The sequence below is a fragment of the Mauremys reevesii genome, linkage group 4 (assembly GCF_016161935.1).
Source record: "Mauremys reevesii isolate NIE-2019 linkage group 4, ASM1616193v1, whole genome shotgun sequence".
NCBI lineage: Eukaryota > Metazoa > Chordata > Testudines > Geoemydidae > Mauremys > Mauremys reevesii.
Window position 1 is genome coordinate 103047772 of NC_052626.1, and position 26743 is coordinate 103074514.

A 26743-nucleotide genomic window follows, 5' to 3' on the forward strand; every position below is an offset into this window, starting at 1 on the left:
ATCAGCTTCCCCAAACTTATCATTCATTGAAACTTCCACACAGAATTTAGAAGACAACACAGGTCTTTAACGTGACTTTATTATTTCAGTAAAAAGAAGAGTGAACTCTTATGCAACCAGAGCAGAGGCAGTGGATGACTCGCTGAAAGAAAAAAAAAGAAAACGAAAATTATTTCCCTCTCATTTTGGATATTGCTACTGCAGTGGCAACTTCTCAGATAACTTAGTTGCCAAAAAAACAAAAAACCGAAACAAACTTTGCTTCAAATCAGCTTTGCTATATTTCACTGGAGCAAAGAACAGCTACAATAGCAGCAATATTTAATAGTATATCTAGATGATTTTGGGCTTTTCAGAATTATAGGAGCTCACTCAGACATCCAAGGAAGGTTAAGCCAACACTAAGGAAAACCTTTCTGGTGGAAACTGCAAATGGTTGGGAAAAAAATCAATCATCATAGTGAGCCGTCTGACCTGAGCAATGGAACTAATGTGGGAACTAGAGAGAGGCAATTTTAGATTATTAAAAATATATAATTTGAAACAAGGTACATGAGATTGCAGTTTATGTATGATACTGTATAATAAATTAATCTGGCTGATGCTGGTCACTATATCAGCCTACAAATTTACTGGATTTTCTAACCTAGCTAAGTTTGTTATCTCTGTCACAGTCCTGCCTAGAATGAAGGGGGGGGACTCAACCTCACTGTCAACTAGGCCTGTGGGACCTCCAAGTTGGAAACGACAAGAGAACAGACAAACACTTACTACTTCCAGTTGGGTGGGAGTACTCTCTTGGTCTTGTAATAGCGAGCCAGCCTGTGAATTCTGCTCTCAATCAGAATCAGACGAAATTTGGCATCTTTATCCTTAAAAAGAAAAGGAAGATATAATGGGAATTTCTTGATTTGATTGTAATATCCAAAGAGATCCATTTACACTTGGTGAACGGGGAAGTATTTCAGTATTACCCACAGCTATTGTAAAGGGCCACTTTCCCCACTTTTGAGTTCAGTCCTGCTCTTTAACCCATCAAATTCATGCAGACTTAAGTATAAGATAAGCATTTGTGCTAACAAGACAGGCAAGTCCAAAATTGTTTGTATTGTTTATAGGCAATAAAAGTCTTAGCTTTATCAGCTGTGCCCTTTACATTCACTCAGATGAAGTAATGGCCAACATTTCCTGAAGCATACTGAAAATCTCTGCTCAGGCTGCAAAGTTACCAGTCATGTAAAGATTAGAAAAACTCAACATTAAGTATCAAAAACTGATCTGCACTTAGTATAACTATATATAATATTAATTCAAATATGTATAGCAATTTCAGAACAGTATCACAAGGTTCATTTTCAAAATTCAATTAATCTAATAAAATAAGTGAAGCTACAATAGAATTGCTATTTATATATTATAAAAAAATGAAGAAAAAGCAGATAAAGCTTTATAATCCAACTGATTATTGCAAAGTGTCTAAAATTAGTTGAAAGACTCTTCCAGGTTTAGCTTAAGTTTTTACAGTACTTTATCTTGGTAAAAACCTTTTTTTTTTTAAAAAACACTCTTTTCCCACTCAAAGACCTTGGTCAATGAAAGCTTACCTTTCTGTTTCTCTCAAGATGTTTACGAACAGCAACAGCTTTCTTGATCAAGTGGTACAGATCCTCTGGAAGGTCTGGGGCAAGTCCCTTGGACTTAAGGATCCTTAAAATTTTGTTGCCAGTGACAAAACGAACTTGGGCAACACCATGAGAGTCCCTTAAGATTACACCTGAAATTAAAAGTTATATACTTTATACCAGGAAAAACATGCCAACAAGTGCTATTATTCTAAAGGCTCACTCAGACATCCAAGGAAGGTTTAGCCAACATTAAGGAAAACCTTTCTGGTGGAAACTGCGAATGGTTGGAAAACAATCATCACAGTGAGACCTACATCTTACCAAAGCAATGCAACTACTGGACCACAAAGCACTTTACAAACAATTAATTTAACCTAGCTCCCCAGACCTCCCATATTATAAAGGGGTGGGTGGGTGGGTCAAAGCAGACAGATATTAAGGTTTCACATTAAGATGTCTAGTGTCACCAAGAAGTTTTAGCAAAAGTGAGAATTAAACCCAGATTTGTAGTTTTAAATCCATTCTTCATAAGAGCTCATAAAACTTACCAATCTGTGACGGAGTCAGACCTTTCTTAGCCAGTTTGTAGATCTGTTCTTTTACATCATCAGAAGTAAGTTTTAACCACTAGAAAAAAAGTTATTGTAAAAAGTTACAGTGATGAATAAGTACAGATTACATAGGAGAAACTACACAGCTAGTAGTTTTGAAATTCAATAATAGTCTATTAAATATTTATATGCACTATAAAGGGGATATTCTTAGCATGTGGCATGCATGGAACAGTCAGTGCTAATCATCAGAAGCACACTACCACATGATTACTCTACAATCTCCTCTAGAGACTGGAGATAGACTGCTTTGTGGTGCCCAAGAGCACAACAAAACTTGGACTGGCAATACATCATAACAGTAAAGAAAATATTACATCACCAGGGAGTTATCACTGAACCCATAGCAGCAATGCAACTACTATGATCATGTTGTACATGGTGACATACAAAACACAGTTCTGGTAAAATTCCAAGTCAGAGGTGAATCAGAAATGGTTCTGGTGAGTGATTTGTTAAAAGGCATTTCGTGGTTTGTAGTAAAAGATCGCATTAGTGAACAGAACACTACCTGACAAAATGTGGAGAACTAAAGTTCCACAACAATCTGATAAGAAAACCTAAAAGGAACTAAATGGACTCAGATTTGTAACACCAAGGAAGTTCCCCTCCAATTGGATCTTCAAGTATCATCTCCAGTAGTTACCTGGTTTTACTGTCTGATTTGTCAAACAAAACAATTACATACAAAAAAGTAATGCAAATCTATAAAGTGAATTTAGCATTACTGAAATTTAACTGGAGCCTTAGAGGATCTCAAATCTAAAAACAGCTAGTTTGCCTTCTCTATTACTCCATTATCTATCACTAGAAATTAAGATGGAGAAAAGTTACTCCATATTTTTAGTTTACTTTGTGCATGGGACAACAATCTCTGCCTAGTAGGTTAATGTTTGTGTCGATCTTTAACTTAAAAGGGTAACTTGCAAAGGAAAACTATTTTTAATAAAAATATATTAAGTTAAATGACTAACATTTCTAACTGACTTCCTTTTAAGATTTTCTTGAGGAAAGACTGCTCTGGTAGCAGCACTGCAGGGTTCAGTGCTCTATTCATAGTTAAGATCATTCTTAGAGGATGTTCAGGAAAGTTATCAGTTAATTCAAATTATGACTGTAGAACACATTAAACTCCTGTGAGAATGCTCTCTTTCAGAAGTAAAGTGGCCTTAGCTTAATTCACTTACACAATGAAGCAAAAGTGAAGTAACGCCACTACATCTGAATGAATGCATTTGCATAAGTGGTTAGTGTGCTTTAAATTTACAACTTCAGTTAAAGTTTCCTGTGTCCATGAGCAGACATGTCTTTAGGAAGCCATATATTCTCCAAGTATAGTCAATCCCTTGTCTCTGATACTTTTACAAAACTTCTATAGGCAGTAACTGGAAAAATACAGAACTGTACCATAAAGTGCAGAGACCACAAACTCTTTCCAAGGAAATGGGGCAGTCACTAGGTTGTAGGACCTAGTTTTCTGAGGATTGTAGAGGTTTTCAATAGGTCAAATTGGTAAGATTTAGACACCAAACTATCTCAACTAAATATCTACATACTACAAGCTGTCATTTGTTTTCACTGGGGGCATAAAGCTGCATCCACCTAACTGGAAGCGGGTGTGAAAATCAGATCCTTTTAACACTGTAAACCTGAGCTCAAATCAAACCAATGGTCAAGAGATGAAAGTAATACGACAAGCAACCAAGGCGTTTACTTACTGTGGGCACACTGCGCCTATAGGGCAAGGCTGACTGGGACAAGCCCTTCCTGTTGAAAAGAGATGTATACGATACTGAGTGGAAAAATTAAAGGAAAAAAATCTTTAAATTGTAGACCTCAGGGCGACACATGCATGTGGCAACCCCCGGGACTGTAACTTACCACGGTCCCTACTGCCGAGCTCACTCCGTGTATCTGCCCTAATTTCCCGCACTGCCCTTTCCCTCCTTTGGGGGAATGTATCTATCAGCCCTCACCAGCGCGGCCACCCCATTACCTGCTCGGCGCTCCCCACAGCCACCGGCCTCGCTGCTCTGAGCTAGACGGGGTCTTTAACCAGCGCGACTGTGACTCGTGTGCGTGTGTGTGGGGGGGGAGGAGGGGTTACAGGGGGGTTTCCAAGCGACACTCGGGGGGCTGGGCGGGCAGCCGCGCGCTTATTCCTGCAGCCGAGCAGGGGCGGCCTGCGGGGCGGGCGGTGCCAGCACCCACATAGCAGCGCTGCCCGGGGTGCGAGCGGGGTGCGGGGCCCAGCGCCGCCGCAGAGCCCCACGGTCCGAGGCCGAACCCGACACGTGCCCCTCGCGCCAGCGGGGCTCGGAAGCGGGGCTCAGGCCGGCGCAGGACCAGGCCGGACGCCCCGGCCTCTCTCTGCGCGCCCCGGCCAGGCCCGTCTCTCTGCGCGCCGCGGGGCCGGGACACGCCGGCCGCTCCCACTGCGCTAGGCGCGGCCCCCCGCGCGGGGCCCCCGGTACAAACCCGCCGCCGTCGCCGCCGCTTACCCCGGGGCGTGCATGCGACCCATGATGGCGCCGGGCAGCGAAAGAAAGACCAGAGGGAGGCGGGGGCCCTGGCTCACCCCTTCCGCCGGAAGAGACGTCAACGCGTAACTCCGCCCTGTCCCCGCGCCGGCCAACCAGAGAGGCGCTCTCCACTCGCGGTCCGTGGCTCCCAGCATGCACTGCGGCTCCCCGGCACAGCCAGGCCCGGGAGGGAGGGTCCCGCCCGCCCCAGCCCCAGCCCCACTGGCTCCCGCAGCGGCTGGGCCCGGGGGGGGACCAGCTGCCGGAGCGGGACGTTCCGCTTGGGAGCCCGGGTCCCTTCCCGCGCCCGGCAGCAGGAGTCACCCAGCGCCAGTGACAGCAGCGGGTGTAAAGCGAACCCCGGGACGGGCTTCACGCAACGCCGGCGGGCCCGGCAGCGCGGGGCCGGGGGGCTCGTGAAGGGCCCTTCCCCCTCTCCCAGCACTAATCGAGAGTCCAGTTCTCCACGCAAGGCCCCGTCTCTAACCCCTGCCACGCTAGGGAGGTAAAAGCCTGGGCGCCCACAGCAGACGGGGCCTGCGCCCGCACCTGTCGCCTCACACCGGACCCAGACTGGGCCCCAGCGCACTCGCCTCTGCAACTCTGGCAAGATACAACAGGGGCGTGAACAGCCAGCCAGGGACGAGGCTGACAGCGAGGATGAGGCCATGTGCAGAAGTAGCCTCCCTGCTCAGAGTAGGCACAGGTGGTGGAAGAAATATTTTTCCAAGCAGCACTGCCAATAGTCCTAACCTGCCACGCAATATATTCCTTCCCATTAATCTAGTACCCTGGAAAAGTAGTGCAGCTTCCTTGTCTGGTTAATCCTCACTGTACGAAAGTGGCTATTTTCTCCTACCATTTCCTCCTGGTGACATTTCCACAGGTGTTAACTAAATTCTTTGAATCTTACCCTTTCCAACAATTTGTAAGTTTCATACGCAAAAGGTTAGAGTATGTGACATGGTTCATTTTTCCTTGCAAGTCAGGACACTGAGTGCTGCAGTTTGTATCGTGCACTCAGCTCCTGACCGGTGAAGAAACCCAGCACCAGATGGACCATGCACAACTTACTCTGGTAGCATCCAGCAGGTGTTTTGCTCAGAACATCTGTGCATCATGTTCACAAGCCTGCAGTGCTCTGTTAGGTATTGGTAGATAAGACTGGCACAAACAGCTGCACCACTATCCTATCTCTGTTACTCTCATCCAAAAAAAGCATTGGAACTTTTAAAAAAATTGTTAGAATTACTTTAACTCCTGGAGATAAATCCTTGAACATTTGTATTACAATACCTTTTTGTATATCTGCTTGAAAGGTGTGCTTGTTTAGTCCTACAACTTTAACCACACTAGGATTCTTTTAGAAAAAAGTTGGTGCAAATGTGCTTGTAGAGGGAGGAAAATACTAAAAAAGTTGAAGCCTTCAGAGGAAAGTCTTTTGAATACAAGTAATATTACTTTATCCATTAGTCACTGAGTGTTAGTGGACTTCTAACCCAGTATGGACAAATACTTAACCACTTTCCATTGACTTGAGCTGATTGATACAGGTTTTAAAACTTCCTAAAGGTTAATCTTACAGTTATGATGCCCTTTAAAAAGTCAGGTTTAAGGGAGAAGAAACATACTAAGTCAGAATCATACATGCATGCCTAAGAAATGGAAGGATTCATTCCTGAGTGAATTAAGTAGTATTTATTAATTTCATGAGATACATAAATCTACCATTTCCAGCTATAACTGTAGCCTTTGGTTTTTGCTGCTGATTGCCAGTGCACTAACTCAGGATTTCATAGCTCTATGTACAGAGTTTAGGTTTTTCAAAGTTCAGGAGAGGGCTAATTTATTTTTATTGACCACAACTCTGTCCATTTTTCTTCTATACTCTCCCTTCCTTAAGGTTTCTAAGGATGAATCCTGGTTAATCCTCACTACTAAAGTGGCTATTTTCTCCTAACATTTCCTCTTGGTGACATTTCCACAGGTGTTAACTAAATTCAGCCCTTCCCCACCATCCATCTATAGAAATAAGTGTTTTGCATTTTATATGCATACAAATAGAATTTGGTGGGATTATCACTGTGCTGAGGTTTCCCAGTGAGGAGAGGAACCCTAAGCATATTATTTCAAATTCGGGGTTAAGTGAACCATAAGTTAAGCTACAATTTAGTCATGGGCAATATAGTACGTCCTAAACAGGTCATGGGCAACGCACAGGCCTCTGACCTGTCCATGACACCACTATGAATATGGAGGTCACTGCTGCAGCACCTGGGGAGGTGGGGGGAGAAGGAGCGGAAAGGGAGGAGACCAACAACAGATCACTGCACCAGCTGCTGAGGCAGTCCCCAGGGCTAGTTTCCTAGGGCTGCCTGAGCAGCAGTCAGTGTCGGTGGCTGTGGGGTCACTCCAGCAGCAGCAGCAGGTGGTCTGGCTGTCCAAGGCCACCTAAGCAGCTGGCCCCACAGCCAACTGCTTGGACAGCCCTGAGTCAGCCACACTGGTTCCTGCAGAAGTCCTGGAAAGTCACAGAATTTCCGACTTCCATGACACAAATGAACCCCTAACCATAGGCCATGGAAAATACCAGCTAAATCCCCTGCACTGAAAGTTTCAACTAGGATTTTTACAAAGCTCACTATTTGGTTAATTTAATACAGACCTACTAAAAAAAGTCTGCTGCTTTTTAGCTTTAGTCAAGCATGCACAATACAGCACTGGGTATTTTCAATACTTAAGGCCAAGTTCTATCTTGACACATGTAGACTTTTCCTTTTGGCTTTCAAATAAAGTTGCACACATCTTCGGGTAGAGTTTGGCTTCAGAGGTTTCTGTTTGAGTAGAGAAGGGAGGACGAGACAGCACAAGTTTTTTATTCCAGAATAGTGTTTAATGTAATTTTAAGACAGTTATGGAGTCACATTTAACCCATTCATTACAGGTAGGGTTTTGATGGCAATATTGTGCATCTTTATTAGCTATCAGTATAATCGAAGTATTTGGTTTTTACAGATGTATAGATAATGTGAGGCAAACTACCATATTTGCTCCCAATGAGTTTTACCAATACCATCTATGAAATATTTACACTATTTTAATCACAGTATGTGAGTAAATAGCACACAAGTTAATTTCCTGTGGATTATTAGAATGGTGCAATATTGCCCAAACATTTCCCCCCCCCCCCTCTATGTAACATGCATATCCTGCAAATACCAGAAATAAGATTTATTTAATTTGAAAGAAAAAAGTCACCATATTAGAATCCTAGAAAGAGCAGTCACTTTAAGGCAAGATATTGAGATGTCTACACAACCTTACTTTTAAAAATAGAGAAATGAACTTTTTATCAAAGATCACACATGCTTCTACATATAGGTAGGTACCTGTAGATCATAAAAAGGCAGTAATAAAAATATCAGTGCAAAGTCCTAGGTTAGGTTATTTAGTAGAGAAAATGAGGTGGTAACTGTTCGTAGAGCAAACTGTTATTTTCAAATATCAAAACGTGCTCCTTAGAGACGATTCTATTTCTGGCTGCAGGCCACATATGTTGCATAAAATGTAATCTTTTTATTAGATCAAACAAGGTATAAAAAGCTGTTGAGACTATATTCATTTTAAAACATCAAATGAGTGTACTGGCAAATTTCATCCCAATTTTAGTATGTTCCTTTATCATGCTTATTTTTATTTATCCTTTAATAATAAAAGAAACAGTTTATCAAAAGTCTTGACCACTGAATTTTTCTAACCCCTTAAGAATAGTGCAAAGAGATGCAAACTCAGTGCTGTTCCTCTAATATTTTGGTGAGGACCCAAGACTATATTTTACAGACAAAAAATAAAAGCCATGATCCTAAAAAGCTTGAGCCAATGTGAATTTTGTAAGACGGGAGGGAAAGGCACAGAAATCAGTTGAGCTATGAAGAACACTGTTAACCAGAGGTCAGGACAAATGCTAACAATCATACAGTACTACATATTTTCTAACCGAAGTCCAGACAACTGTCAGTCGCAAAATCAAATTTTTAAAAAAGCATTAAGTTTCTCCTTATATTTTGTGCTGTAAGACACTGTGCTGTAATAACACTGCAAAAAGGCAGTATGTATTGCTTTCAATATATTTAACAATGGAACGTTTCACAAAAACAGTAGTCTACTTTCCTGTGTCTATGTGACTTGTGATTTTGATGATGGAATGGAATAAGTCTCAAAAGCATCAAGTGAGCAGGAAATAAAATCTAGTTATATTTACTGTATGTTACTATTTACATGCTATATACTGAAGGAAAAATTTATGCACACGATAGCTAATAAAACTGGGATTTTGGGTTTTATTTCAACTAGCTCCTATTAGTAACAACCCAGTTTAACATTCAGAAAGACATTCTTAGATTTTTATTGTAATAATTCCTAAGAAATTGGACCATGAATGTTTTAGGCACCAAAAGATTTAAATGTACTTTTCAATTGTACTTTGCTCATCTGGCTTGGAAAGACGGTTGGTCATTGTATTTGTGTGGGGGGCAGGAAGAAGGGGGAAAGAATCTAAAGAGCATTTTATTGCTGGGCAAATAAAATAGATTGTGACTTTCCTATGCTGTGTCTTCATCATTGCATATTTTAAGTTCCTTGCTAGTGACAGTCAGTACTATAATCTATCACTGTCAGCCTTCATTGAAAAGTGTTTCTAAAATAGTGCTAAAAATTATAGTGTGTGATTTTACACACAGTCTTCATACAGCTTTGTCCAAAGAGAACAGACTGTGGTCACCATAAAACTGACAGGTGAATAAGAAACCTATACATGTAGTGCAGCCAGACCCAGTGGAGTAACTAATCACATGCATGAGACAGTAAATTGTATTTGCACCCTATGATTTTAAATATTGTTGTATCACAAAGGAATAAAATTTATCAATAGAGTTATTTTTACAAGAGGTGAGGGACTGACAAGACTAGTCTGAGCCAAATGTATCTGCCAATGCAAATCATTTCTGACCTGCAACATATCTGCTATTGGAGTCCTATTTTTTTCAAGTAGGGAGAATCAATTATGTGAAGTTGTGGGGTAAGGTATTTTCTTATGTGTAAATATCATTTGTGACCCGATAGTTGAACCCAAGTCCCTAGATGAATCGCTAATGCATTTGCTGACTGCACTACGGAGGTCCTTGAAATTTTAAGAACTGTTTTAAAATGCTGGCAGACCACAACTCATGTGGCACCACAACCAACCAGTCTTCATTCAAAGTTTGCAAATCAGTGACTTGCACAGAGGACTTCACTTAAATGAACTGACTAATCTTACTCAGATAGCTGGTATAAAATTCAAACTATGTCTAGGAAACTGAATAAGCTCCCCAAAGAAAAGATTCAGTAGGCGGTGTCATGAATCTGCCTCTTTTAAAGAGCTGGATAAGAGTTTGTTAAACCTGGCTAACAGGTAAATATTTTTAAATTTCAGACGTGAGGTACAAGAAGCATTTGAATTATAAGGTAAGGCACCATTATTTACAACTTCCATTATGGGCACTCATTCTGATAAATGTTTGCATTTAATCTGAAGATTCAAATGTAACAATTTTTCCATCTGTTCTGCACAAACTGTCAAAATGAAATTGGACAACCACTGACATTTTACTGATCATTGCTTCATCAATGAATGGTGAATAGCGGCTATATCATCATAAACCCCCCACATCTTTCCTCTGGCATTCTACAGCACCTTGCCATATATAATGTAACGGGTAACAGAAAAGATTACTTGTACTATATCCACAGGGCAAGTGATTAAACGTGGTTGAACTGATACAGTAAAGCCAGAATAAACTACCTGAATATTCCAGGGATGGTTTAAAACTTTAGTTACCCACAAGTACTGTGATTACAAAATTAATTTACATTAATGCTGGGATATTATCACATAAGCCTAAAACAGGTGGTTTCTAGTCGTCTTGTGGTTTCAGCTTGGCGAGGGTTGGTCCAACACGTGTTGAAACGCAGCGTCTCATTTTAAAATGTCCACGTTATTTTCAAGTAGGAAAAATGCACAAAGCACAAGTGTGCAGAACTGTTTCACTTTTGTTATTTTCTGCTGTAGGAGTTCACAGATATGGCACAGCAGTCAGCTGATACCAGTTAACAGTCTCCTTCCTCAAGTTGAAATCCTTTAAGGACAGCATAACTCCACCCAGAAAGAAGTTCTCACGCAACGATTCTGCACTGAGCACACTTAGCTGAAGTTCCCTCTGCTTCAAAGTCTCCTTACTGTATCCACTGTACACAAGCTATGAAAAAAAACACAGCCAATAAAGCCAAGACAGTTTATTTGTTAGATATCCAGAATAAATTATAAGGACTGCTGGTGATTAAAGCAAAGGGATTTATAGATGGGCTCCTGGGTTATTCTCTGGATCTACTACCAACTTGCTGTATGACCCTGGGCAAGTCTGCATCTCAGTTATCCTTTGTAAAAAGGGGATGTTTATCTGTTAGAGGGGTGTTGTGTAACTTTGTGTTTAAAGTATCCCGAGGAGCTCAGATGCAAGGTGCTGGGTAAGTGAAAAGATTGCTAAATCCAATCAGTTCAGAGCAACCAGAGAGCAAGTGATGCGGGTTATGGCCAATGCATTTTGTGAATTCTAATTAGAATATGCCAATCAATATTTGCCAAAGATATTTTCCCCCCTTCCAGAGTTACAATTTTTTTTGGATTTTGGGGTAAGAAGGGGAGGGAATAAATCTGGAACAGGAGTGTGCAGATTTATAAGGTACAAAGCTTTCACAAGTGCAAAGCAATTTACTGAGATGTGTTTGACAGGAATTATTTACCAGGATTTCAAATTGTAGTCACCAGCATTTATTTATGAAAGAAAATTATGGAATCTTTACCAGGTAATGGATTTTTCTTACCATTTCATTGAAAGTTGGGTTCCTTGTTTTTCGTGTGATTTTGGTTTTGCGTTTAGATGTTTTGTTTATATCTGGAAGTAAGTATGTTTTTACATAAGGATTTGGATCTGCACCATCTTCAGTAACCTGTAAATACAGAGCATAACTAGCCTTCATTCTATTTTAGTGTACTCCATTTGAGTATCTTTTCCTCCAAAGAAATGCATTAGAGTATGTTCACCCCAATTACCTAACATATGAGCAACTGCTCATAATCAGATTAACTGAAGACAAATGTGTTTTAAGATGATACTTCCATTGTCTCACATGGTCTCACATACACACCAATATCCCACAGCGTTCTATATCAGTCATTCATATAATACAAGTTTGTGAATTTTTGGTTCACTTTCTTCACTCACCAGATCTTTAATGTGCATCACCATGATAAACAGAGTGCCGTTTCTATACGAGATAGACAACTTTACTTCTCCTCCCACTTTGCCTGAGGTAGGACTTGATGGACTTGCATCTAAAAATATGGACAGAAGTTATTTTCCTTCACACAATTGTTCATCAGTACCACTGTACTAAGTTAAGTAAGTGTACTGAAAACTGACAAATGTAAGACTTATGTCAAGTTCACTTCCTTTTTTCAGTTTTTAATCAGTGTGTCAGGAACTTTTTACCTCCAAAATTGGCAAAGTCTGGGTACCCAGAAAGAAGAGATATTCTAACAGGAATCAACATGGAGGATTAGAGTGAGAGAATTGGAGTATTTATTTGATCTGATTAATAAAAGCATTAAAAATAAGCAAAAAATTCTCACGTATGTGCAATTTTTATTTTGAATGATCTGAAACCATATGGTGTAGGATTTACCTTGAAAGACATTTTCAAAGTAAAGGAGGCTTGAATTTGATATGAAGACTAATTATTTTCCCCTTATGAAAAAATAATTAAACTGAGGAATCAAAAGATGGATTTTATACAGTGCAGTACTTTCAAGTTTTTCATGTTATATTGCAGTCATTCAATTTACCCCCAAAAAAACTTGTGCGCCTACCTGCAGGCTTAGCTATTCCATCTATTCCTTCAGCTTTCTCATCACGAAGTAAAGGGTGAAAAAATGTATAAACAAGATCACACTGCATTTGGGAAAAACGTTACATGTTAGCTTAAAATGTACTAAAATATGAGAGAGAACTAATTTTATTTAAATGCTTTGAGCCGTCACCTCTGACACCTCTGCTGAACTGTTCATCAAACTCTGTATGTAGCTGTTCAGCTCTACTTTTCTTTTGGCTGCCACATCCTTTATATGAGTTCTTCCCAGAACCATCTTATTAGGAAAGCTACAAGAGAATGACAAGATACATCAGTAAAATTAGCAACAAAATGCAAGTTAAGATTTAAGTACAACTTAAATCCTGAACTGCTGATATGTATTCTTGGCAATGACTTAAAGCAAATACACTACTGTGCTTTGTCTCATGAACACACCATTACATTTGCTATATTCAACATTACACACAAAAAAATACATTCAATCATTATTAAGGTTGCAAAGCCACGTGCTCGGAAGTGCCAGAGTCAAGGTGGAAATTTAATTCAACTCCTTTGTGTATATGGTTGTGATGCAGTCTTTAGGTACGTGATCACATACTATCACAGACATACTTTCCACAAGACCCTTGCCTTATTCAACGCACAGTTAATAAGCAGCTAGTCACTATTTTGTTTTCTCACTGTTCAATGTAGTTCAGAGTACCTTATATGTTTAAGGCATAGCTTCCACTGACTTCAGGTGCAGCTGTCCAGCCCTTCTGCAAATTAGACCCCTGGGTCTAAAGTCGAGCACCCCGAAAAAACTGAACACATAATTAGTCACTATCTGTGAAAAGGTTTAAGTGACTTGCCCAGCATCACAAAGGAACTCCTGACAGAGTGAGGGATAGGATACAACTCTCAAGGGCAGCATTCAGCTGCCTTAATCATGAGACCATCTTTTGTCTTCCTGCCCTCTCCAGCCTCATTCACTACACACACCTACCACCTTATAAAGCAGGGGTCTTACACACAACCTCCTTCACCACATAACCCCCTTCATCCTCAAGCAGGTCCAGCCTGTGCACTGAATGAAGCTGGGATCCTATGAAAAAGATATTAGCATATATCATGTAACCAATGACTACATAATGCTTATACACAAACCGAATTAAGGTTGCCTGGCCACCCTTAATTCTAGCACTGCCTAACTTCTGAGTGCTTAACTTTGCAACCTTAACATGGTTGTGTGTGTAACCTTCTAGGTTTTTTAAAAAAGCTAAAGACAGAAGTTCCATATCGACACACATGGGTCCTCATCAGGGTTGGAAGCTTGAGAGCCATCGCACAAACTTCTGCCACTTGAGCTAATGGAGTAATCGACAGCCGGTTGATTGACAGGTTATCATCCTGCATGTGGACTAACACCATAGTGGGATGGGACACTTGCCCAGTGGATTTCACAGAGATTTGCTGACAGCAGAGGGACAGGGAGACTTTATCCCAGTCTACCACCCACAGGACCAGCTCTTGTCTAAATCAGGTAGCTTCTTCCTCCATGCTACGTTGGCCCAGCAGGGGCATCACAGAGCACAGGAAAGACAGGCTCCCTGCTCTCAGATCCAGCCCTGGTACAGCTCACAGCAGCAATTGCAGAGAAAGTCCTGATCAGTTATGGATTGGAGCATGCTCCATGTGGACAAAGTCTTTGGGGAATTTAGCTGCTAAAATATAAGAAGTCTACTGAACATATGCAAACTGATCTTTCAAAGGTTTATATCTTGGTCAAATTTGAGTGGATTTTTATAGGGATGGCAAAAGGTACATCCCTTACCAAAAAGGGCCACTCCCTGCCAAATTTTCATTCCAATTTTATCAGGGCATCGTGGAAATTGTTGTGACCCAAATGTTAGCAGCTCTGTGATGCTTTCAAAAGGAAACTAAAGATAAGTCTTAAAATAAGAAATGCTTTGTATATCTGAATTATTTGAACTTAGGAAAACCAAGCACAGCAAGCTGATGTCTTAGGGTATGTCTACGCTACCCGCTAGATCGGGGATCGGTTTATCGGGGAATCGATATATCGCGCCTAGATGAGATGTGATATATCGATCCCCGAACGCACTCCTGTCGACTCCGGAACTCCACCAGGGCAAGTGGCGATAGCGGAGTCGACGGAGGGAGCCGCGGCCATCGATCCCGTGCCGTGAGGACAGGAGGTAAGATACTTCGACTTCAGCTACCCTATTCCTGTAGCTGAAGTTGCATCTCTTACATCGACCCCGCCCCCTAGCGTAGACCAGGCCCAATTAAGCAAAGAAACACCTCCCCTCTTCAAAGAGGCACAGTGGCTAGTTTTGCTGTCATTTATGATTAGATATATTTCTGGATGTGAGCCCAATAGCAGAGTAAAGGGTCAGAACTTCCCCTTTTAACACTTATGCCAACACTGGAAAAAACTCCATGAAACAAAAATATAAAATTCCTTTATCTACATAAAGGACAGGAGGTATCTTAGTTAATTAGGAACATACCCTGGTAACTTCCAAAGAGGAAAGAGAATACCGAGTTTGTTGTGAAGTTCCTGGAACTCATCAAATGTTCGGAAGACAAATGTTGGTTCAACTTGCCCCTCTCTTAAGACTCTCACCACATAGATCTGCCAATAAAAATAGACTATTTAAAGAAGCCATTAATTAATAGTAACTGTTTTTCCACCCAAATAGATTTTTTTGTGCAATATTTGTATTCCAAGACTAATTGTAAAATTATATATACATATATATATACATATATATATACACACATATATATATATATATACACACATACATATATATATATATATATATATATATATATATATATACACACACACACACACACACACACACACACCCTAATGTCTTCATAAAAGGACATTAAATATGTTCATCTTGTAATGTAGATCTATGTAGTAGTGCATACGGATAAAGAAAATAGTGCCAGTCTGGCTCAGTAGTTACTCTACCCTTCTAAACCTGGAGGTTCTGGGTTCAGATCCCACACCAGGACTTGGGTTTGTACAGATATATACACCAAGCCAGTTTTAATAGAGTTGTAAGTTTAGCCTTTCATCAGTTGGGCAAAATATCTTGTATGCAAAGTTTCCATGGCAGTTTTCAGCAGTCACGATAATTAGTGTCCTAATCTAAATCCTATCAATATAACCAGTTTAGGAGCTTCGTGAATCAAAGAGTTAAAATACTTTTGAAATGTATAAGCAGAACAATTTCTTGGAGTGAAAATACTAGGCCTGGAGACAGTAAACAACAAACACCTCAGCTTCTCAATGATTCAACATTTTTTTAAAAAAGGTAATATGGCCGGCAGACTGCAAGTTCATAGAGCCCTGCAAATCTGCAGATATCCACGGACCATGTATGCGGCTCGGATGTGGATACAAATTTTTTATCCGTGCAGGGCTCTACAAATGCAGTTTAATCACTATGTGGCAATAAAGCAAGCCAGAGAGTATGTTCCACAGGAAACAATTATCCAGGCTATTGATCATGAAAATGAAAGAAAGATTATTGAGGAGGTGGGGGAGAAGAATAAATGAACCCATGAGACCAGTGCAGAGAAGCAGTTAAAGGAAACCCAGATATTAGACTTTATTAGAAGGATAGTATACACAACATGTAGACTGATATAGAAATCTACGTAAATCCATTCATAACACTATGTGCGGTACTGGTCACCAAGCCATAGGATGGTTATTGCTTAAGAGACAGTGCTGTGCAGGGCAACAAAGATGACAGCAGGTCATCTTAAAGGTTAAGAAAGTTCTCATGCTTGGGAAGAAGGGACAGGAAAAGCAAAAAGAATTTTAAATTGTCAATAGGAAGATGTTCATAGTGTCAAGGATTTGCAGTTTAGAAATTTGGTTACAATTTAATAAATTAAGAGTAAGAACTCCAAAATTTACCTGATTAGATCAAGGAATACCAGAGACCCTCACTCATCGGCAACTTGATAATTCTCACTAAGACTCCAGGAAGTTTCACCACACTAAGTTTTAATAGTAGTAAGATGTATTATAGTGACTCCATTAGTATATTATGAAGTATTATAGTTTATCTAGACTACATGCCTCAAAGTGATGCAAGGTTGATGAAATCTAATCTCACTTTTTCTCCTAGTTTCAATTAATCAGCCTGTAGTGTAAATTAAGGAAGTTTACTGCAACTGAAAAGCCCTTTCCCAATAAGTTTATCCCTCTTCCGTTTGATTTCAGCACTAATCATATGTAGCTACTTGAAGATTGCTTATGGCAGCTGGGTTTTGTATCTGGCATGTTGGAGGATCTTTATATATTTGCAGTACTGGAGTGCTGTGGGTCTCAGGAGCTGCTGCTGGATACCCTGCATTGGTCAACTGGATCAAAATTTAAGTTCAGTGACTTCATTTGTACCACATGAGTTAAACACAGGTGTGGCCAGTGAACGTTAGTGATATAGCCCCCTTAAAAACAGGGATGGCTGGAGTGGTCGTCTCCACACATCATGGAGCTTGGTCACCTAGGCATTATGGGACTGGCTGCTGGAAACTATATAAAGAAATTCTCCAGGCTCAGTCCGGGAAAGATGAGGGTTTAGGTCAGACCCTGAAGGAAGCCACTCCATGGGGACCTGGCAAGAGACCTAGGCGTTAACAGGAAAAAGCTATCCTGGGGGAAGGTTGTGCCCTCTCCCCTCCTAGCTTGCTGTAATCTAGAAAAGGCCTCTGGTGGCTGGGACCAAGCATTTTTAGTTGTTTTGCTTGATTTGAATCCTTGTGAGGATAAAGCCAGACCTGAGGAAAGAGTCTTGCACCAACTGTAGTCTGGGCTTTATTTTACCTTCCCCAGCTGGTGCATCTGCCCCTAACTTACAGAATTATTCACATCATTTTAACTAGATGAAAGATATATATTATATATACTTTGCTATCAGTTGGTGTATATGCTATCTACCATATACACTCATTCATAAGCTGAATATTTTTGGTAAAACAAAAGACGCATCAAAGAGCGGGGGTCGGCTTATAAATGGGTCTACACCAAAATTTGATGGTTTTAAACTGTATGGAATCATTTAAATACCTAATATATTGTCGTTTTGTTTACCTGGAGCATCTGCAGACCTGGAACCCCTCAGCTCCCTGTGGCCGTGGTTCACTGTTCCCAGCCCATGGGAGCTGCCACTTCCCGCAGCTCCCATGGGCTGGGAACAGTGAACCGCAGCTACAGGGAGCTGAGGAGCTCCGTGCCTGCAGACGCTGCAGGTAAAAAAACCAAACATCCTGACCCACCAGCAGCTTACCCTGATGGGTTGGAAGCCAAAAGTTTTCCAATCCCTGAAATATACGGTCGGCATATGAAAGGGTCATACAGTTTTTGCTATTTTTACCTATCCATTTTGGGGGGTTGGCTTATAAATGAACAGGCTAATGAACAAGTACATACAGTAATTCATTCTCTTGCTTTAGGATAACAGTTAAGAGGAAATGTTAATTAGGACAACAGCCTGAGACCAGTATTCTAGACTAGAGCACTATACAGTGGATCAGAAATAGAACATTAACTTTGGAAATTGGACAATTCTGGTTTCATATTTGCAGAGTTGCACTATGTTCAATTTAAAGTTGCAAATATAAGCTTGCTTTCTCAAAGATCATGAGGTTCTTGAAATCATAGCCTGTCCAACATGATCAAAATCTGTGGCTTGAGTGTCTCAGTTTTGGGGTGGCAGATTCCAATGCTTGCTGCCTCTAGAGTCTGTGTCCTGGTTCTCAAAGCCCCAAGTGAAAGATTCTGAACAGACTGGCAGAGCAGCTACATTCCAAGAGGAACACGATGGTTTGTTATATATTTCATTATACACTAGAAATTCAGAGTTAAACACATTAAGGTATGGAAATGCAGTTAGGGCATTGCAATAACCAGAACTGTAGTGACACCATGAGGAAAAAAATCTAATGAGTCTTTAAAAACAATTGAATCTGGATCCCCAAATACTAAATGCCTTAATCATATTGTTATTGCATAGTGTTACTACAGGGTTGTTGGGGTACACTAACTGTACTTTCTCCATACCTTAATGTGTCCTTGTTTTTACATTTAATCTTAACTCTTAATTTCCTGGTTATAATGTTTGATTTAAGAATTATAGTAAGCCTTAATTAATTTAGTGTAGAATACATTATGTACACTAATGTTCTGTTCCCATTCTTGGTCGGTAAATAGGCAGCTGAGAGAAACAATGGCATCAACCCATTTAGGAATTGCTATGTTTTACTTTTGGGGCATAGACTCCGATTCTCTGCTGATAAGAGTTGAATTCATTTGGAAGAAGAGAACATGTGACTAAAGTGAATGGTGGAGAGGAAGTCTGGCGGTGGCATCGAGCACAGTGAGTATTTACAAACTGGAATAAAATCTACACACTTACATAATGTTTATCTGGGTTGTACCTCTTTTGGTACGTAAACACTGACACTTCCTTGATTCGACCATCTTGTCTAAGTGAATAGGTTTTGGGAGAAAATGAGAGAATAGGCTCATCATTGGAAGGTAGGCCTGAAAAACGCAGCTGAGCCAGGTTGTGAATGAAGAAATTAAACTTTGTGGCAACACTTCCCAAACTGGATTCAATCAGCCTATAAAAAAGAGAAAATAAACTTCAAATAACTTCAGAGCACACATTCCAATTTTGTTAGTCAGCACCTTAGCTTCCAAGTTCTAAAATATATCAAATCCTCAATGAGATAAAGGACACATTATGTTTTGACAAAAAATAGTCACTGGTCCATTAACATGACAACATTTCTGCATGCACTGGCATATCCAATACTCCAATTTTGGGTAAAGTTAAAGATTGAACAAGAAAGGTCGTCCAGAGTTTGTCAAGGCTGTATGCATACCATATTTTTCATTAATTCAGGTTAAATGATCAATGAACTGTAGACTGCAGGAGATCCAGTAGTTCACTTAGTAAAAACTGGATACAGTGAAAATATTTATAATTAGATTTCTGAACTGTTTCCAAAACATGGCAAGCTGCAGTTCCACTGAGAGTTGTTCACAACAAGAGGGTTCCCACTGTAAACAGCTTTAGAAGAGTTGTATTAGCTACGGAATCAATTAGGGAATATTTCCTCATGAATGTGCAAGTCAGCTTAACAGCTTTATTTAGCTGTCCATCAATCACTACTCCCAGCATTTTACGTATTAGAATGTTCACTTAAAAAACTAAGTAAAACAAGCTCAACATTTTAGCCCAACATTTAAGCATTTGAGAAAATGAAGTTCTGTACATCTCAATTAGTGACAGATAACAGATTAGTATTTTATTTTATAATTACAATAATTTCAAGACTACTGAACTTTTATAAGCTGTAAGTATTACAGTGTTTTAGTATCAATAGAAAAAAGTGGTGAGTTTATATATTTTGGTTCTGTTTCACTTGTCACTTATTTAGTACCTTGTAAAGAAAATAGTAGCTTCTGCATCTGTAGTTTGGGGCTGAAGAGCATCTTGGACATATTTTAAGTCTTGAACTCCAGTAAGTTCTGGTAACCCTGAAGAAAGCATCTATAGAAGACAAGTTACTATTCTTGCATTGGAAAGAATATCAAATCTATTTTTACATTTAAATAATTAAAACATGAAAGGTAATAATAAGGTAATAATTGGAGATATACCAATCTCCTAGAACTGGAAGGGACCATCGAGTCCAGCCCCCTGCCTTCACTAGCAGGACCAATTTTTGCCCCAGATCCCTAAGTGGCCTCTTCAAGGATTGAACTCACAACCCTGGGTTTAGCAGGCCAATGCTCAAACCACTGAGCTATCCCTCCCCCGCTAAATTTCTGGCTTGTAAAAGCACACTTAGAAGTGATTCTAAAGTATAAATGCCAACAATTTAGGTTTTTTTGTACAGACTGGATTTATCAGAGGCTATAACTTCCTAGGAGTAAACGTACTCAAATCCACAGTTAAACAAGAAAATTATGTGCAGTAAAAACTATTACCAGTGAAAGCAGGTTAAGAAAGAGGTTTGCATGTTTCCTGATCAAATTGTAAGCTTGGCAGCAGAGATCCACAAACAATTGAAAACGAATAGTAGGTTTTTCACCACCATTAATGACATAAGCCATATCTGATGTTAGCACAAAAGGAGCCCGATCCCTGTTTAAAAAAAACAAAATACAGAGTTTATTAAAATGACTGTTTCTTGGACTTTCATGCACTTTTAGTTACAATTTGCTACATGTAATTACTACTCTAAAACAGTATTTTTCCAAGAGCTTGAACTATAAGCATTAATCAAATCACTGCACTTGCAGGGAGCAGGTCAGTCTCACTCGCAGGGTATGATCCATTCTTGCTAATTCTAATATTACAGCCATGATTTCAAAGGGAAGAATATTCTTAACAAAGAAATCATATTTAATAATTCATGAATACAAAGTTTTCCTCTGACCAGGTAACATCAGAAAATAATTCCCAGCCAAAAAAAACTAAGATTGATTTACATTTACAACTTTAACCTATTATATTTGAAAACATCCTAACACCAAGGAATTAAAGTTAAGTTCTTCAAGTGCCTGTTCATGTCAATTTCAATCAGGTGTGTGCACACCATGTACACAGTCGTCGGAAAGTTCTCCCGTAGCAGCTCCCGTCAGGCGTCTCCAAGAGTGGTGCCTTCATGGCGCTGGATATAGGATCCTGCCGACCCCGTCTCCTCAGTGCCTTCTTACTGCCAGTGATGGTCGTTGGAACTGCGATTGCTTGCCTAGCAATGCTTCCCTTAGTGTTCTTTCCATAGCATAGTTAGTAGATAGTGTATATAGTAAGGTTTGGGAGCAGGGTTTTCCCAATCCCTAACCCCCGGCTTGGGCTCCGGGACATGCCATGAGCCCAAGGCTTTAAAGCCTATGCCAACAAGCGACCCCCACGATTCGCGTTTGAATTGTCTGGGGAAGTCGCACCAGACAAGATTTGCAGGGCTTTCCACCCCAGAAAAGGAGCGAGATTTCCGACAAACAGTTGCTCATGGAATCTGCTCTTCATCCCCAGTCTGCTGCGGACCACCAGGACCCGGCACCGAGCATGTCCATATGGAGTGCCCTGGCATTGGTATGTGACACGGTGCTGAGGAAGGACTCTAGTCGAAGAGATCCTTAGCACCGGCGCTCTCTGGCACCGCACGTTAAGGAGACAACCCGGCACCCCATACTAATACCGAATATCATCCAGCACATAAGAATGATCCACCATCCAAACACGAATTCTATTCCTCTTCACCTTATCAACTCATCCTCCATATACATTACAGGAAAATGTTCATTCACCATTGCTCTGTGATCCAGACAGTGCACTCCAAAGTATATAGCAGATAATACCCTTGGGTCCTCTTTCAACTCCTGATAAAGCTTAGGGTACTCCATCATACAATATATAATTGTATGCCCTCCAAAACAGCATATAGAAGCTATGCCATGATACACACAGATATTCCTTGGTGATCATGGCTATGACATGGTAGCTGGGGTCATCGGGTCAGAGTTAGGTTTCCCCCAAACAATCTCAACACTTAAAAAAGCTACGCTAACCTCATCTTAGAATATCCTGGTTCCAAAATGTTTGCTTTAACACAACTTTATTAGGTTTTTCACTGATTTTTGCAAAGCTCTTTTGGTCCAGGAAATTCATTTAAAAAAATAAAATCCTTAAGGAAAAAGTGATATTCCTGAAAGTATAGAAATGAAATGTCATAGATGACAGTTGTGCCAATTAGCACATTTTGGTCTTCCAATTGCTGGAATAGTAACAGAACTACTTTAAAGCTACACTTGTGCATCTAGTTTTTAAACGCACAGAACATCTCTAGTATGTAGGAGTAGCCTTCACATCTTGGCCTTCAAGCAGACTTTTAACTACCAAAGTTTACAGCCAGGGGGAAAACTGTAGAGTCTTTGCAGAAGCACAGTAGTCTACAATGAGAATTCAAAATAGATTTTGGAAATTGGGTGGTTCAACCTAAAAGAACAGTTACTTACCTTGCAGTCAATGATTTTTCTAGATGGTGTACACATGTGGATCCCACCCATGGTGCACTTGTGCCCTCTGCACAGGAGTTAAGGAAGTTCTTTAGCAGTGTCCACTAGGAGTCATGGATATTTATGTGTGCTCTTGCTCCCCCACCCAAGAGCATAAAGGGAGGGGTGACCCCAACTGCTACTCACTCTCTTTTGCCGCCCAGAGTTCCAATGATAAGACTGAGCTGCAGGAATGGAAGGTGGGTTGTGGGATCCACATACCTTATAGTAACTGATTCTTCAAGATGTTCTGTGTAAGTAACCATTCTTTCATCTTTGAGCTCCTGTGCATGTGGATCCCACTTACTATAATTAGCCAGCAGTTTGATTCTTTGGAGGTGAACCCTAGGAGGTTATCTGAACAAAGACTGGAGAACAGCTCTTCTCTAAAGAGTAATGTCTACTAAGTGTGTGAACCAATAACCACAGAGCTGCTCTACATATTTCTATCAGTGGAAACCTGCTGAAGCAAAGTGGTCAGACCTGAGCCTTTTACCATATTCCACAAACAACCTAAGCTTCTTCCTCAATGGTCTTGTTTTGTTTAGGTAATACAAGAGGGCTCTTTCTGACATCCAAAGTGTGAAGTTTTGTTTTAATTATGCAGGAGAAGCAAGAGTCCTAGGATAGAAAACTGGTAAGTGAATATACTGGTTAATGTGAAAATCCTGTATTAACTTGGGTATGAATTTGGGATGAGATCTTAATGAAAAAGCATATGGTGGGTAGACATGACAGCTTGGATTTAGCTAACTCTGGGGGCTGAAGTAATAGCCACCAGAAATGCCGCTTTCATGGATAAATGATGAACAAAACAAGATATGCAATGTCTTTTTGAGTCTTAAAGCCACAAACCCTAAATTCAAATGCCAAGGAGGAGGCATTTTTTTAACTCGTGGAAATAGGAGATATAAACCTTTTGGAGTCTGATTACTGATGCGGGAGGGAGGGGGGAAAAAAATCAAGATCCTTGTCACAAGGTGACCTCACTACTGGTGGCACCTCCTCTTGGCCATCCTGTGAATTAGCTCTGCCAGGTGCTGCACCCTCCTCCAGCAGTGTCTCCTCTCTCTCTCTCCAGGAACTGCAGCCTCCTTTTTGCTACTTGGCCCTCTGGCTAGGTCACTATTGTGGTTTTCCTTTCTGGGGAGGGAAGTCTTTTCCCAAACAGGCTCAGGCAGTCTTCTTATGCACTGACCTGCTGGTGCCACTTCCCCAGTGACTGGTTAGGAAACCCAGGCCCACCCTCTACTCCGGGTTCTGGTTCCGAGGCCCTCTAGTCAGCAATCAAGGTCTGTTCCACCTTGTACCATGCTGCATTTTCCCTGAGCACTTTCCAAATTTTCTGATTCTCCCTTCCTTCTCTGGGTCTGCCAGTTTTACTGCTCCCTCCTTCTAGGGAGGGACCGCAGCCACCAAACACTTCTCCCTCTTCCCATGTGTGACTGTCTTCAAGTGGAATTACTCTTCTCTGCAACAGGCAAGATTTAAAATCCAGTAAGCGTGGTTGAGGCATCATGGCCAAAACCCAGAGGTTTTTCTGAAGCCAAGAGGCAATAAAAGAAAATATAAAAAACCTAACTTTCTCCTAAACTACAATCTAAAAGCTGTAAAAAAGGAACACTCAGAAGTTCCAACTCTCTGCCAGGATGGTCAGAAGGAACTGACTGGCAGTTGGTCACCCCGCCCTTTATGGTCTCGTGTGGGGAAATGGAAGAGCATGTCCAACCCCTAGTGGACACTGCTAGAGAAAGCTTTCTGCATTCCTGTGCAGAAGGCACAAGTGCACCATGAAAGGGACCCACATACACAAGAGCTCAATGAAGACAATACTAAGTTCAAATTGAGGACAATGATAACAAAAATTCAGATGTTTAATCATGTCAGGAAAAATGCAAAAGGGAAGTTGCTTGCATTCTCAAATGCTAAACTGTAGAAGATACCTTTTAAAACTACCAAACGTCTGTGCATGGCCCAAAAACTTTCCAAAGTCAATATGGAACATATGTCCTGTGCTTCGAAGCATTATGTTATCATTGTGACGGTCACAGATTCCCAGTATGTAGGTGGCTACACAGCATCCTGCACAAGAATAGATGAAGTTTTCTGAAGCCTGAAATTAGCAAAAAGTAATGAGATCAGAATGAATCTACTAATAGGAAAAATGTACTTCAGTTTATCGTTCATTCAGAATTCACTTTTTAACAGGATTGGAGCTCTGGGCAGCTGACAGTTCTTAAGTAAACTTCCCTCAGACTACTTGGGAAGCTATTCATTTAGGAAAAAATTCTGTATGCTGTACTGCTAAGAGGAGAGGCAACTTGTTAGGTTTTTGCGGGCGAAAAGGCAGACAAAAGGCTGTTCAGAGATAAAGTACAAGTAAAGGCCAAAGACATTTGTTTACCAAATCTGCATACCCCTGCCTGGTAAAGATGAAATGTTGCATCCAAAGGAGAAACAGCATGAGAAGGGGCCATATTTTCTAACCCAAAATTAAAACTGAGATCTGTTCTACACTATAGAGTTAGAACATCATAAGGCAGCTTACATCAACCTACTTATGTCAGTGTCTACACTACAATGCAGATTCCACTGAGGTAAGTCCTCCGCTATACCACCATAACTCCACCTCCACACAAGGCATAGTGCTTATGCTGAAATAGTTAGGGTGATGTACTGTCCATGTAGACACTTACTTAAATCACCTGTTGGCTGTCAGCCTTGAATGGGGCTGACAGCTGGAGCCCTCCCCCACACCCTCAGCTCTTACAGCCAGAGCTGTCAGCCAGTTTGAACCATCAAATCTGGGGGTGTGGGGCCTCAGCTGTGAGCCCCAGGATTGCTGGGATCCAGCTGTCAGTGTCCCACAATGCCCCACACACTTGGTGGAGGACATGCACTGCTGACTGAAAGAGCAAGTGTGGACATGAACCACCGCTTCAATTACTGCAGTGGCTGTTCGCTGACTCAAGTCAACTTAATTTGATCATGTAGACAAGCCCTGAATGTCATGCTTCCCCGCTACTTTTAATTTTGGAGTGAAATTTCTCCTACATTTAGAAGGCATTTCCATAGACATTTCTGAAATGAAACATTAAACTGCCGTTTCCAGAAGACTCCTTTACAATCCTACAGTCAATTTTGATCTTTTCTGAAATATATACAGTACAGAAAATTCAACTTCCTGAATAGCTTAAAACAGATTGTTAGAAAACTTATTTAGTGGCAGAATCAGAGTAAGAGTTGTATTCTCCTGTAACTGAAAATGTTTACCATTTTGAAGGAAGACTATGGAAATTACCTTTTCATATTCTTCCTCTGTAGGATTATACTTTCGCAGCCATTCTGCAAGTGGCTTGTCTTTAAAAGATCCTGTCACTCCATATTCCACTTGAATTTTCCTAAGTGTATCTGAAGCAGGAACAAGCTCCACCAATCCTATATATAAAAAATTAAGTTGCGTATTTATATATAGAGGGAGAGAGCACACATGAGAGATTACTGCTCTGGTTTAAATCTTGTTTTTACATTATATTTTCCACTACCTCTCATTTGGTATGAAGTCTCTTGAAGACATTTGATTTTAAAATGTAGAGCCCAATCCCAGTCTCAAGCAGTGAAAAAATATTTGTGAACTTTGTTAGTCTGCTAAACCTCTCTGCAGGCAATTTTACAATGTATACTACAAAAAATATGTAGCTAAATTAGGCTTGTGTTATTATTACAATCAGTTAAGGTTTGTGGAATATTGTAGGTAACTCCTACTTTGATTTAAAAAACCATCAGCAGGTTAAATATGCAGTTTGTATAAGACTAGTATTGGGCATAATCATTACTTAATGACTGTAAAACATCTCACGTGCACTCATAAGTAATTTAGATGACTAACTAGTATAAGTGAAGTGCTGGAGT

The 26743-nt window shown here is 40.5% G+C and overlaps 2 protein-coding genes and 2 non-coding genes across 5 annotated transcripts in view; all 4 read right to left on the reverse strand.

Annotated features, from left to right (window-relative positions):
- Positions 1-45: 45 nt before the first annotated feature.
- On the reverse strand, positions 46-4839 carry RPS13 (ribosomal protein S13). Its single transcript, XM_039533643.1, has 6 exons — positions 4738-4839; positions 3955-4003; positions 2174-2252; positions 1605-1774; positions 772-872; positions 46-142 (listed from the first exon to the last, which is right to left on the reverse strand). Exons 1-6 carry the CDS (start codon positions 4758-4760, stop codon positions 109-111), a joined length of 456 nt encoding a protein of 151 aa, XP_039389577.1. The 5' UTR covers positions 4761-4839; the 3' UTR covers positions 46-108.
- Positions 369-464, reverse strand: LOC120405458. The gene has a single exon (XR_005598574.1). It is a non-coding gene; the product is annotated as a small nucleolar RNA SNORD14 (small nucleolar RNA).
- On the reverse strand, positions 1842-1932 carry LOC120405457. Its single transcript, XR_005598573.1, has one exon. It is a non-coding gene; the product is annotated as a small nucleolar RNA SNORD14 (small nucleolar RNA).
- A 4633-nt stretch (positions 4840-9472) lies between the features above and the next one.
- PIK3C2A (phosphatidylinositol-4-phosphate 3-kinase catalytic subunit type 2 alpha) overlaps positions 9473-26743 on the reverse strand; it is a 91719-nt gene continuing 74448 nt past the window's right edge. For both annotated transcript variants that reach the window (XM_039533640.1, XM_039533642.1), the window contains exons 23-33: positions 26133-26269; positions 24775-24944; positions 20759-20915; positions 20209-20318; positions 19176-19383; positions 15240-15364; positions 12896-13013; positions 12725-12806; positions 12081-12190; positions 11680-11805; positions 9473-11054 (exon numbers count right to left, since the gene is read on the reverse strand). In XM_039533640.1, coding sequence (XP_039389574.1) covers positions 10872-11054; positions 11680-11805; positions 12081-12190; positions 12725-12806; positions 12896-13013; positions 15240-15364; positions 19176-19383; positions 20209-20318; positions 20759-20915; positions 24775-24944; positions 26133-26269 — 1526 coding nt within the window. In that variant the 3' untranslated portion in view covers positions 9473-10871. The remainder of the gene's footprint in view (positions 11055-11679; positions 11806-12080; positions 12191-12724; positions 12807-12895; positions 13014-15239; positions 15365-19175; positions 19384-20208; positions 20319-20758; positions 20916-24774; positions 24945-26132; positions 26270-26743) is intronic.